This window comes from Corvus hawaiiensis, chromosome 6 (genome assembly GCF_020740725.1).
Source record: "Corvus hawaiiensis isolate bCorHaw1 chromosome 6, bCorHaw1.pri.cur, whole genome shotgun sequence".
NCBI lineage: Eukaryota > Metazoa > Chordata > Aves > Passeriformes > Corvidae > Corvus > Corvus hawaiiensis.
Window position 1 is genome coordinate 14,437,326 of NC_063218.1, and position 13,872 is coordinate 14,451,197.

Below are 13,872 nucleotides of genomic sequence, written 5' to 3' on the forward strand. Positions count from 1 at the left end.
TTCTTTCAGCAGATCTGAACTCAGCTTGCCTCAATGATTCTTTAGGAGAATCATGAGGTAAGGCCCATAACAATCTATACGCTGTATTGCCTTAGCAAAGCCAATGTTTTCCTTTCTTCCTATTGCCACTTCCTGCCTTGATGAAGCTTGCTGGATATCCTACAGCAAGGTCTGATGCCTCCTTTAGTTCCCGAGAAGCCTTTGGACAGGAGTTTGGGGCCACAGACACAAAGGCATCCACACAGCTCTGTGAGACAGGATGGCCAAGCTCAGCTGAGGAGAGAACTGGCAGAGAGCAGTGACACAAGGGCTTGTGGTACAAGGGCTTCTGAGCTCATGTTTGAAGAAAATGAGACATTTTATTTGGCTCCCAGGTGTGTTGAGGCACTTCTTGGACTTTGAGAGCTGGTAAATGCATTTCTGCAGAAATAGCCACAGTGTTCTTTCCATGCCATATATTCAATAGAGACGGTTTCCCAAGGCTACCAATCCAAGCAGATTTGTAAATTGCAAGAAATTACTCGTGTCAGAGTATCACTGGAGGTAATAATTAAATAACTGCAATTCCAGACTTCTAACTACTCTCAAGTAAACTGAGAACAAAATGAAAAATCACACACCATTATCAATTTGAAGAACTTTATCCAAAACCACAATTTCCATCTGATATTAACAAAACTTGTCATTTTTACCATAGTAAAGGAATGAACCAGTACTAAGTACACACACAGTGAAAGCAGTCAATAACTGGAAAAGAACATAACAGGAGCTTAAAAGAAGCCATATCTCTTAACAAAACTTACTAATTACAGTAAAATTGGAGAAAGCAGAGGGCATTTCAAAGTTGTCTTCCTCTTTACAGATAGAACTCCACAATTCAAGAACAATTACAACAGTAAAGGTTTTTCTAGAAACCAACCCATGTATTACAAAAACAATACACAGAATCCCTGCCAACCTGATAGTGTACAAAACACGGTAGCAGAGAGAAAGCACAAGAGAATTAAATTGCCCAGGATTATTAAGAAAAAGTAACAGTGCATACTAAAGGGCTCCTGTAAAGCTGCTTTACATGAACTGAAGATGTAATTTCCATGACTGTGACTTTGTGTGAAGCACAGATGCTTTCAGAAGAGTCATTATTTAGCTTATCTTTGGGAAAAAACTCCCAAATAATTAGGCAGTATTTGAGATAACTGAAAAACAAATGTAACAGACTACCTCACAAAGCCAACTACCAGATTTATTTACATAGGCTTCACATTTCACTGAGACTTTGTACTCCACTCCTTCTAAACTTCTCAACTTCAGAACTGGAAGAAGACTTAGAGAAAAAACAAATATTTCTCAGGTTAGGTACTCATACTAGGAAAAAATAGTGCAACTATTTGCTATATTATATATCCTTCCAACATATCTATCAAAATATTTTGACTTGGTTTTATTACCTTCTCATTTAAAAAAATACAGCATTCTGCTTTCTTTCTTGCTTTTGTTTACGAAATTACAGACATCTTTACATTTAAAATAAAGCCCCAGCAACCCACAGCTAGTCCTGCAAACTGAACCAGTGAAGCAGATGTCAGAAGTATAGAAGTGTTATTAATGCAGTTGACTCCAGGTGGAGGCAAAGGTCCCTCTGGATAGAGCAGCGTGCAGGCTCAGGAACTTTGATCATCCTTATGAAGGCAGCAACTGAGAGTAGTTTTAGGCCTAGACCTGAAACAGTTCAATCTTATTTGTTCATTAGTGGGAGTGAACTCCTCAGGAAATGCGGTATCACCGTAATGGCTGCAGTTCAGGAAGCTCCCAGAACACAAGGCTGCATAGCTCCCTCAGTTCTGGCAAAAGAATGCACTTTCTTCTGGTCACAATGAGATTTCTAAATGCTCAATCTGGCTATTGCAGCTTGGCTGTGCATCCGAGAACTGCAGGTGTGCCTAGATTTGAAATGGCTTAGCACATTGTGGCTGTTTTCTTTATTGAATAGGCTGCTCTTTAATGGCTCTGACCTCACAGTAAATCACATGGAGCTTTTCTATTCTCCTTACGGCCCACTCCCACTGCCCTCACTTACCCCAAGAGCATTACCACTGACTGCTAAAAAAAAAAGGACTTTGGGTTGGGAAAAGCTCAGTAAATGCTGGCTGCAGAACAATGCAGTGTATTTATAAAATCCGAATTTTTGAAAGGTAACTTCACATTGTATGGATACTGACAACACAGTTATCAAGCTTCATGGCCAAGTCTTGCTCTTCAGCTTAGGGGAAACACTTTGTGGTTTGCTAAGGCAGATAATGATTAAGATTTTTACCCAAGAAGAGATCTTGTGTCACTGTTTTTTGCCCTCACTGTGCAATGTCCTTACTGATCACTAACCTTACCCTCAGAGGTCAATCAAGGAGCTGGCTAACAAGGCCTGAAGAACACTGCTGGCTTCCAAATGCTCATATGCTCTGATACCAGGGAATGAAAAGAATACAGACAAGACAAGGGGAGGAATAAAATGAAGGTATAGAGACAATGTGATGGTAACAGGGAGTTTAAAGAGATGGATGTGAGTTCGTATCAGGGTAATATGGGGAGGAATGAGGAATGATACAACATGAAGGATTGGGCAGTGGCTTTGGAGACATTCTGTGATTCTCTAGCTTGTTTCTGTTCTCAGCATCTTTAAAGTCTGGATAATAGTAAGATCTCCTTTGAGACCTACTGGCAAAAAACCTGAAGATTAAAATGAGACAATGCTACTGTACAGATGATACTTGACTCATTAGCATTCCATGCTTAAGAAAATAGGGCAGTTTTTGCTTTTGCAGGAAGACTAAGCAGAGCTTTGAGAGGTAAATCTTATATGCATTCTACCAACACAGGAAGCTTTTTGAGTATTTTCCATAACCAAAAATAGTAGCCTGGGAAAGACAGAATGGGTGGCACAATGGTCCCAAGACTTCCCAAAGAGGAGACTATTTGTGCTCACACAAAAGGGCACTTGCCTTGCTACCAACAGCTCAAGTCTGCCTATGTCACTCAGGAAAACCTGCCTTCAGAGACACGTCCTTGAGATGATTGTGACACGTTTGTGTTATCAGGGGTTTCGTTTCCAGTTCCTGGCTGTGTTGGTGTAATTTCCAAACCAGCAAAAGTAGATCTGGTCACGTTGTTTCAGTGTAAATGCTCTGGGAAGGGTCACAATGAGATAAAATTGTCATGCATTTTGTTCTGCAAAGGCAAATATTCCCCTGGAATCTCTTAAGTAGGTAATTGGACAATTTCCTCCTTCTTTGTGCCTGAAGGACCCCAAACTAAAATGGGACATGGCTGGTCCATAGCTGTTAGGAGCTCCCTACGTTTCCAGAGAATAGTGGCAACTTCATTTTCCCTGTCTTGAGCTGGAAAGACAAGGTAAAAGGCAAAGATGGGCTGTATGAGAAAACACAAAAAGTTAGTGTCAGATTAAGGGCAGTAGGAGCCTTCAAGGCTCAGGATGCCTTGACTGCTTTAGGATGTTCTCAGATGAGGGGTAAAGGGCTAAATACACATTAAGTCACCCGTATTTTGACCTTATGGTGACTGAACAATGTACCAGTAACAATATAGCTAACAGAATATTGATCTCTGCCCCTTCTGTGAATGGAACCAATGTGCTTGTTTCCCTGAGGATTAGCAGGCTGTGAGGTGAGGAGGGACGTGCTGTACCTGGTGGTTTAGGTCACTTACACCCAGCTCTGGCTGTGTGTCCAGGAAGCCAGCGGGGCTCAGAGGGACACAGCAGCAATTAATGAACTGCTCAGCTCTGCCTGTCAGAACCCTCATGTCTGACATTATCACCGGGGACCTCACTGCTCTTTCCTTCCTGCGCATTAACCACATGAAATCCAATTCTCCAGAGCTCTGAATGTTCCAACAGCACAGACACATTTTGATCTGGGATTCTGATCTTTAGTCTGTTTATCTCAAATGGAAATCACCCTTAAAAAGAGCAATTTTCCAGATTCTACTCTGTGATTAGCCACAGGAAACTCAGTCAAATTACACTGGATAAATGGACAGTGCTACATGAAATTAATAACTCTCAGCAGCCTGCAGAGAAATATGAAGAGGATATTAACAACTGGAATTGCTTGGGAATAGCAAAACGAAAGCTTTTAATAATAGACAAAATACATAACAACCCATAGACTACAGACTCCTGTTTTCATTTGGTCCCAGACACAAAGGTGTATTTTTTCCTTTATTTTCAAATGGGTTTGCAGGGTAAGACTATAATGGCTGGCTGCTTCAATCCACTCTTGATTTGGGGTTGGTTATTACAGGCTGCTCAGCAACTGGGTGGGATGCTGACTGCCCTCAAGTCCCATTGGAAGTGAGGATTTTGGAGCGGGGATCTCATTACTTCTGAGATATATATGATCTCCTTTGCCCACTGAAAAGACTAAATACATTGTTTGTAGCAGATGAGTCTCTCTGCTACTATTGCATCAGTTTCAAAATTAGTTTTTCAGTTTTGCAAGTGTGTTGACACAGAAATGCACGGTATTAATGCTGCGGGCAAGCCCAGACTCCTACTTGCAGATAAAAATACAACAGGAATAGCTGTGTGGGCTTGCCCATTCAGTTCTCCTTTCTAATGTGCCGTTGCACCCACCTGAATAATTGTTCAGCCTTTAGTCTCTCTGCTGTAGTGGCTGCACAGCTGCTGTGTTGAGCTGCTGGCTGCTTTGAGAAAAAAAGAATTCTTTAGAGGGAGTTTGATTATTTGGTATGTTGCCATAGATCCCTAGAGGCCTTGGCTAAAAGAGAATCATTAGGGCACCTCAGTTTGTCTTCCTGCTTCCCATGGCTCATTGATAACTTTGCAGGGCAAAGTTGCTTCTTGTGTTTGTATGATGATGTTGCACAACAGAGCTGGAGGTTAAACACCTCTAGAGGCAGAGCATGTATAAAATGGTTTGCTTTGCCTACCACAGAATGAATTCCAATCAGGATTTTCTAACTGCTGTCTGTGCTAGACATTTTTAATTGAAGCACTGATGTTCTACAAGAGGAATCCTTTCTCAGGCTGATACACAAAGTGCTCAGCAAAGCACAGAACCCTCTTCTTTTACAGAAAGGCTTCAGAAAACAGCTCTGGGGAATGTGTTTGGGCTTCCTCATCACTCCTCAGTGAGTGACAGCAATTATCCAGCTGCCTGGCTCCAAAGAAAGGAGAAGGTACAGTGCTCCAAGCCAAGCTGTGTTGACAGTTCAAGAGGCAACATATTTCACAGGACCATACCTGTGAAACATCAGCCACTTCTCCATTCCCCTCTGTGGCTTCTCTGAGCTTAATGATGGATTAGTCCCCTTTTTCAATGGTTTAATTTAAACTTTCCCTAACCTCCCAGAAGAGAGACGTGGTTGTAGTGGACGAAGCCAGAACACAACATCCAGAAACATAGCGTGCATATTGTCACTATCAAAGTAGATCAGAACTTGAACCAGCTCTGGCCACTGCAATTTAGGGATCTTCAATACACGTGACAATATTCCACACAGACCCTCACAAGAAGCATCCTTGTACCTGCATCCTAAAACTAACTTTTTCTCCTGACAGAGAAGCTGTACAGTTAGTGGGCAATTTAACTGTGAGGCAGGAAATGCCTGCACTTGCTGCTTGCAGCCAGCTGGCCATGTCACCCTGTCAAGCCAATTACTTAAATTAAAGTTTTGTCCAGCCCTTCTTGACAACACAGCCTCTAACGATGAAAATATGTATGATGATGATCTGGAGGCAGGAGATAGAACTCATTGTTTTCCAACACTCCTGCTACTACTATCAATTCCACATGAAAGTAGGGCATTTTCTTTAGGAAAAGCAACACAAAAAGTGTCACTTGGTTTCATTAGTAGAATAGTGGTTCTTTGCTGCTCCCACTCTGATGCTTTTCTTCAAGGTTAATGAGTTTAGTCCAGTGCTCTGGGAGAGAGATGCAAACATTGCTAATTGCACTAAGATTAATATTCTAGGCAATACAAGCAAAGAACTCCACTGGCAAATACATTAGGCAGCAGAATAATCCCACTGGGCAAGTACCATTGTGTCAAACTGGTTTTAGTCATGGTGGAAATGTTTTGCTCTTTATGCAAAAACGCTTGCAGGATCTGGCCTAACTAGACAGCCTGCAGGAACAATGAAGAGAAGCCCACGAGCAACTGATACAATTACAAAGGCAACAGAATATCAGAAAATGGTTGGAGACAGTACATTACATTAAACAATATTTTCATGGTCCTGCATGTTCACAACTTCTCCTGCTCAAATCTGCTTTGGAAACTTCTCTGCAGCTTTCCAACCGCTTCCTTTCTGCTTAGCAAGAATAAGCAAAAACAGACAGGGTACACCATTCAAGCTCCCCTGCTTTTCATTGTCCTCTGGCTATGAAGGAATTAATAACTATTTTAGGAAATGAAAATCATAATTTTTCTATCATTCTTAAGACTACAGCTATTTTATTAGACAGAATTACCTTTCTTTCCCTCTGATCTTCCAGAACTGGGTTTCTCAAACTTTTTTCCCAGTACAGGTCTTGTCTGTCCTCAACCATCTTCACAAAATCCTTCCTCCAGAAGGGGAAATAACAACAAACACAGAAGCTCATAATTGTTTTTCTCAGTCTCAAAATAACCGAATTTCTTTTCTCTCCACTGCTAGCTCTGTTTGCATCTTTCCTAGCTTTAAAGGACAGTTCATAGAGAGGGAAAAAGTACACACAGTGACTGCTGAGTGGTTATAAATACTCATTTGGGGCATGCTGCTTTGACTCAAGTAACTGTCCACCAGCCCTACAGGAAAATGGGTTTAAAGAGAAAAGAGGAAAATCCAAACCTCTCTATACACTCAGCAGCTCTTAGCCCAGCCTCAAGCTCAGTGGCAGGCAAGTGTCAAAAATAGTCTCTGCAGACAAGGCTTTCTGGAAGTAGGGTAGTAGCTATATGAGACAGAAAGCCTAGACAGTACATGCAGACATAGAAGAAGAATTTGTCTGCTGCTCTCAAAGTGCATACATTTTATGTATTTACGTTTAATTTTTAAGGGGGAAGAGGAAGATTTCCATTTCTTTTTTTCTTTTCTCAAGATTTTATAATCTCTCAAGCAAAGAAGGCTACAGCTTGTGTTGAAAAGATACAGCTCTTGAAAATGAACTGCCCATGAAAAAAGTGCAGTAAAAATGTTGCCTCTCAGTGGAACAAATCCAAAGCATAATCAGAATCATTACCTAAATCCAGCTATAAAAAAATCACTTCCAGGACTCCCACCCAGAGATACATTAATACTGAGATATAAGTACTTGCACATCTGACAGTTACTACTTTTCTTGTGTAGTTCCTATCCCAGGACATATGTGACTCTTGAATTCACCCCCTCATGAGCACAGAAGTGCCCAACCTTTCTTTCCGTTTTATCTTTCTCATACACATATTCACTATTAATTAGGCTTCACAATTTCCCCATCATTCTTTCAATACATTAATAACCTTATGAAAGTACAAAGCTGCTGTAAGAAATTTGGATTGCAGTCAAATGAGATGAAAAGTGTGGTATTAGGCTTTTGTTTCCTGGAAGGGACACATATACAAACCACAGCAATCCAGTACCTCTAGACAGAAATAGGACCTTGTGCTGCTGCTCTGTTTATCATTTCCTCCTCTGAAATGCGGAGGGTCTGCAGAGCAGCAATAGCTATGCCTCCTCCCAAACAGCAGACAGGTTCAGCATCACTTTATTGATTATCAGCTCCAGTAACTGTTACTGGAAGGCAAGTAATAGACAGCCTGCATCTGCCCGTCATGGCTCTAAGACTCAGGATTTTGAACACAGCCCAGGAGTCTATGGCCATGCTGAAGACTCACACATGATGAACTTGGACTTCATCAGAACCAAGCCAATGCCAACCACTTGGTCCATCTAGGAAATTAAGATGTCCAAAAAACATGACCTGGAACAATTCCATACAACATTATACCACAGTAAAAAATGCACAAAAAAACCAAAAGAGCTGACACACTGCAGAAGAGCTGCTAGAAAAATCTACAGTAGAAAATAAGCACTTTCTATATAAATATCTCTCTGTATTTACTATACCCAAGTTGATCTCTCTTTTATTACATTTCTATACAAAACTGGTATTGGCTCTGCTCTCAAATAAAGCTCTCACCTCCACACAACTTGCATCCAAACTTTCTGCCATCAAGACTTAACATGATTAACTTGCATTTCATTCCAATGACCGTGGCAGCACTTAATCAACAAAGTCTCTACTATATGTATTTATATAGCTATACATGTATATATACACACATACATACATACATACACATGACAAATACTGTTGAAGTTTTCCTTTCTTCCAGTGTTTGTAGTGACAGTCATCCTAGAAGGTGAAGGCATACACCACTCCCACAACCACAATATTTCCAATTGTTGCTATTATTGCAATCCATAACAATATGGCATCATTTGAAGAACGGGATGTCTCTTCTGGTGGATTCTGCATGGAAGAGGCTGCATGGACGTTGGCTGATGAGTTAAACAGGGAGTACTCTGTACTAAAGTCCTCGTTGGGTGAGTCCATAAAGGCTCCTCCCATAACAGGAAGCTGTGAAGAAAAACATGGCAAAATCAGACTGAAAGCTATTATCTGCTTTTGCATTGTCCCAAAGTCATTATTAAAGACTAACCATTAAGTAACTTGCAAAATTACGGAGATTTCGTGTACATGGTGCTAACCTGTCAGGAATACCACAGGCTATAAAATTTCTCCCATTTCTGTTAGAATCAGTATTATTGCAGAAAACCTATATATAATACATGCAATATACAGAAGAGCTAGCATGCAGGCTTCAAGTCAGCCTAAGTAATCATATGCATTTAGAAGAGATACACATATACACAAAGCACTCACATACCAGAATGTGAGTTTATAGCAATAGGATTGTTTTGTGACTACCAGCAAAGCTATCATGTCACTGCAAGACATTGCACACACACAGTGAGGATCTGATGCAGAGAATTTGTTCTCCTTTTATGTATCACTCAGAACTACACTTCATGTAGAGATCATGTAGAAAGTTTTTTATGGTAAAAGAGGTAAAGTGTAGTCAGTGCACTAACTTCACTTGCAAAGCATACCACTGCAACAATCCAGGATACAGTGGAAAACTTCAAAACTTTGAAAGGCTCCATCACAATGCAGTAAATTATAACAGTTTCTAGCAGTGGCTGATTTCTAACAGTTCTTCCACACCAGACTTCTCCTACTGGGAAGGACAAAGTCACTTTGGTGCTCTTAGTGGATTTCTCAATGGTACTGGGAAATGTTCTGGGTAAGACAGCAGTTACTCAATAAAATATGGAAAAGATAAAGGAAGAAGAAACTGTTTAACATTGTCCTTTTACACGTTCCAATTTTCTTCCCAACTTCATCCTAGATCACAACACATATTCTTCATGGTTCAAGAACTATTTTACCTCTACACACTGGTAGTCAAATCATCCTTCTGCAAATGAATGGTTTCCTCATTCAGGCAAGAGAAGGATACCTACTGCCGTATAAAGACCATTTACTACTAAAAAAGGTTCATGCAAAAGCTTTTTGCTTCTGTCCTTGTCTCTTGTATGTTTGGGAATGCAGAGCTGGGAGAGTCTCCCCTGACTCACTGAGTGCAGGCTCCAAGTCTCACGTAAGTATATGACATTGTTTCAGAAAAAGCTGCAGAACATCTACTTCCCATATCTATAAATGCTCAGGACACATATTTCTTAATATCCTGTAAAAGAGCATGAGCAGTGTGGGTATGGTAAAGCCCCAAGTCTCTGCAGAACTCTGTAACTAAACTCTGTGAGGATTGTAGTAGGTTGATGGACCAAACCCACGGATTTATTGGATTAAAAAAACCCCCAGAGTCATATGTCTAAATCTCTCTGCCAGCTTGTCCAGAATGAAAAAATTCCATCAAGGCGTCGATGATTGGTTTGATCTTAAGCAATGAGTAAAACCTAGACATCAGTGCATCCTACCTACATTCCCCTTTCAGATCTGGTAGGAGTCCAGGGCTTCAGGGAAAGCTGAAAAAAAGTCTGGGAATGTTGTCCTTAAGAAATACCCTTGCTGCAACACCAGCCAACCTTTCCTTCCTCACAGTGGTTTCTACACTGCTGCTGGCATCCTCCAACCTTTAGACACAATCTCCTGTTTTACACCCTGTCAGTAAGTGCATTTGGGGTTTTGGCACTATTTTTCACCTTTCTCAACAGGGCTCTCTTCTACTCTAACTTCAACACTACTGCCAAAGCCACCATGGCCTATGAATAACAGAGGAACAAGCCTTGCCTTCATTCAGCCATACCACAGAATACTGCTATACCCTCAGCCCTAAGCTGCCCTGTCAAATACTAACTGGGCTGAAAAATCATCTCTTTTAACACTCTGTCCTTCATCTCCTGCATCACGTTTTGATTCTCTGAGTAACCTCTCCCTTTGGAACCAAGCTACACCCATTCCAGCTGTGTGCAGCTGTGCTATGGAGGCTGCTGAACTGGACAGTATGTGAGGATAAACCATCTCTCCTCTCCACACTGGATGTAATCTACAGACTACACCAAAGACTTTAAGAAGTCTGAGAACGAAGTAATTTTTTCTGCTTGCCATGCATAACGTTTTACAGAGATATAAAATTCAGGCTCTTTTTCAAAGCTGACTGCTGAACAAATTTCATTTGTACTAGAAAATATCATGTCACATTCAAAATTAAACAGAGAATGATGAAAGACCACAGTGGATATGTCATGCTACCTAATCCACATTAAATAAAATTATCTTTGATATCAAATATGATTAGACAAAAGCAGTTTACAAGAAACCAAGCAGGAAATTGCAAAACTAAAGTTCGATACGTTCTCCCTTCATCAAAGATTTTTGCTGGCAGTTTCAACACAGTGTGGTTTAAAAGAGAGCAAAAGCTTCCATTTTGAAAGCCCAGATTGATGTTTTAAATCCAATTCCACCAGCCTTTTTTATGTCTTAGGATTTGATAAGGAAAACATTTCTCAGTTTAATCAAAATTTCTTTTTATGTAGAGATTGCCATAAAAGGCAGGTCTGACTTCAAACAGAAGTGTATTTATGCAGCGATGATGCCATTTAACAGCTACGGAGACTCTAATTAAAGATCTCTGCAGCAAGTGACAGGAATACATTTACCATACATTACCAGAAAAATGCTCAACCAGAGGTTCTTGCCTCCTTAGCAAACCATTTAAGGCTCTCAGCATTTAGGATAGTCAATTCTGCAAAATCTTTCAACTGAACAATCATCCCAAGTACAGAGGTACACACACATGTGCATGTGCCCAATATAGTGGGAGGTCATAAGCACTGTTCTGGTGGTTGATACCTGGGGTTTGGGCCACACATTCTGTGCTCTCAATGAGTTATTTGAAACGACAAGCTTCCACCCTGTTAGTTCCCCTGGTGCTGTCACAAAGGCAGGGAGCGTCCATGTAGCAGCACAGCTACACAGCACACTGTAAATGATGTCAAATCTAAATCTCCTTGTACTGTCTAAGGCTCAAACAAGCTGTCTGCACCATCTGAGGGGAACACATGGTGAAACAGCTCTGAAATCTGAATCTCTGAAAGGCTTAAGGTGACCTGATGTAAAGCACTGACATTCAGCACCTGGCACAGGCTCTTTCTGTAAGACTGACTCCCAGTTTTTCTGTTTGTAGGTCAGTAGCACTTCACCACAGATCTGGAAATAAACCTTCCTGCCAATTTCCCATTTGCAGAAATCATCTTTTGCTAAATGTGCATTCCCCCTTCTCACTGCTACAGCGGCCTCACATAAGAGCACGAGGAATGGCCATATGGTGTCCCACAGAAAGTCCATCTCCCTTGTGTGTTAGCTCCAACAGTGGCCATAAATAGATGCTTAGGAGAGTAACAGCACAACAGGAGAAACATGTCTGATACTACCCCTTAATAACTCACAGCCTCTGACTGTTTTCAGCTTAGGAAGTTCTTAAGCCGGATAGTATTGCTATGGATTTAATAACTTGCAAAGAATTTTGCTACCATGAACTTGTCCAGCCTCTATCTGAGCTCATCTGAAGCTGAGCATCCTTCTCAGTCTGGGCTCTTGGTGCCACTTAATAGTCAGGGCTGCCTAGTGATTAGAGTCATGTAAATCATCCTTGGGAGATATGCCATCTCACCACGGGAGGGAGAGAAGCATGGATGATTAGTATCAATGGCAATCTATCTTTTTGGTAGATTAAATTCAGTGAAATGAATCTCTACCACAGTCTTGATGTCTTCGTTCTCCCAAAAGGTACAGTATCTTCCCTCTGCAGTCTTATTTGAGATTTTACATTAAAGGCTGTGAGACCTCCAGACCTGACACTAATGGGAGTTGTGAAGTGCCTGTAATTAACAGTAGGCTAATGACAGAAACCTGCAGTGCTCTCTGTGACTGCTCTCTTTTTCTGCCTGTGGCTTTACAAAGCAAATATATGCCAATTTACATCATCCAAAACCTTCACCATGTCACTGCCATTACAGTGACCTGCAGTCTGTTTTAGCCTCAGAGGGTATTTATAGTCCAGGCAAGGCTGCCACTCTCCCCAAGAGCACTGGGCGAGGAGGCCAGGGCAAAGGGTTAACTGGGAAATATGACAGCGAGGGACATGACAGGAGCAGATGGCGAGGGGTAATGCTGTAGCACAGTTTGGAAATGAAACTCCTTTCCTAGTGACTGTGTCGACATTGTTAAGTAGCATTAATAGTACGTCGCTTGCTAAATGGCTTCTGGGACTGGCAAAGAAAGAATTGAAACCATTAAACAGCAATAGGCAGAAAACCAAACAGCAAAATGTCAAGTGGTAATGAGAACACCCACTGCGCTGGATACCTCCCACTGGCATGCTTTGGGGTCACGAGGAGAGCAGGCTCTTGAACAGTTCTGTGATACACTTTCTAGTTAGCAGAAAAATCCTATTTTATAACCAAAGTGATTCGTAGGAATGAAAAACAGCGTGTCAGGTACCAGTCACTGATACTGTAAGTATGACAGCATTCTTAGGCAGCATCACATAAAATCCATGCCTTAGCAATAACACTGCTCCATTTCTTTGAGAATCAGGTGTCTGACATTTTTTTCATAGTCAGCTAGAGAATTGTGACACTCAGCAGCTGCTACCTTATTGGGAACCCAGGTTTGGCACAGATATTTGAAAGCATAGCTGAATCTTCTAGTAAGAAACAAAGAAACCTCAGCAGCAGCTTTAGCAGCTCTGCTGTATCTTTGCCCTGGTCTCACCAAGCATCACTCTAAGAATGGGATGCTGAGAAGTGAAATGTCACCACAGCTCAGGCATTGTTCTGTAAAATCCATGTTTTTACTTCCAAATATCTAACTTCCCAGTGTTTCTTTTTTGTTAAATTTTTAGATAGCATATTTTTACATGATGGTATAATTTGAATACATAAAGTGAAATTATTATTTCCTTCTGCCCTGGTAGCATGTGATCACTGCAGTATTTGTGTCTGAAAACATTTCACCTGCAGTCACAAAATAATCTGACACAGTTGCCAAAGGCAGTTGCAATATATAGGTTCACAAATCCATCATAGCATCTTAATTCTTAAGCTCTTTTTAAAGAAATATTCTTTACTAAACAGATACCCCACATGACCAGTATTTTCCCCACACTAATTCTCTTTTGTCTCACAAAAACATGCATATATATATTCTCCTTATCTAAAGCATGCATTGTAAATGAAGATGTCTATTGGCTACTATTAATTTACAGGTAATATCTGGAGAACCAAGT

At 40.9% G+C, this 13,872-nt stretch overlaps 1 protein-coding gene across 2 annotated transcripts in view; it reads right to left on the bottom strand.

Annotated features, from left to right (window-relative positions):
- Positions 1-625: 625 nt before the first annotated feature.
- Positions 626-13,872, bottom strand: part of C6H14orf132 (chromosome 6 C14orf132 homolog) — a 41,234-nt gene continuing 27,987 nt past the window's right edge. For both annotated transcript variants that reach the window (XM_048306971.1, XM_048306970.1), the window contains exon 2: positions 626-8,639. In XM_048306971.1, coding sequence (XP_048162928.1) covers positions 8,415-8,639 — 225 coding nt within the window. In that variant the 3' untranslated portion in view covers positions 626-8,414. The remainder of the gene's footprint in view (positions 8,640-13,872) is intronic.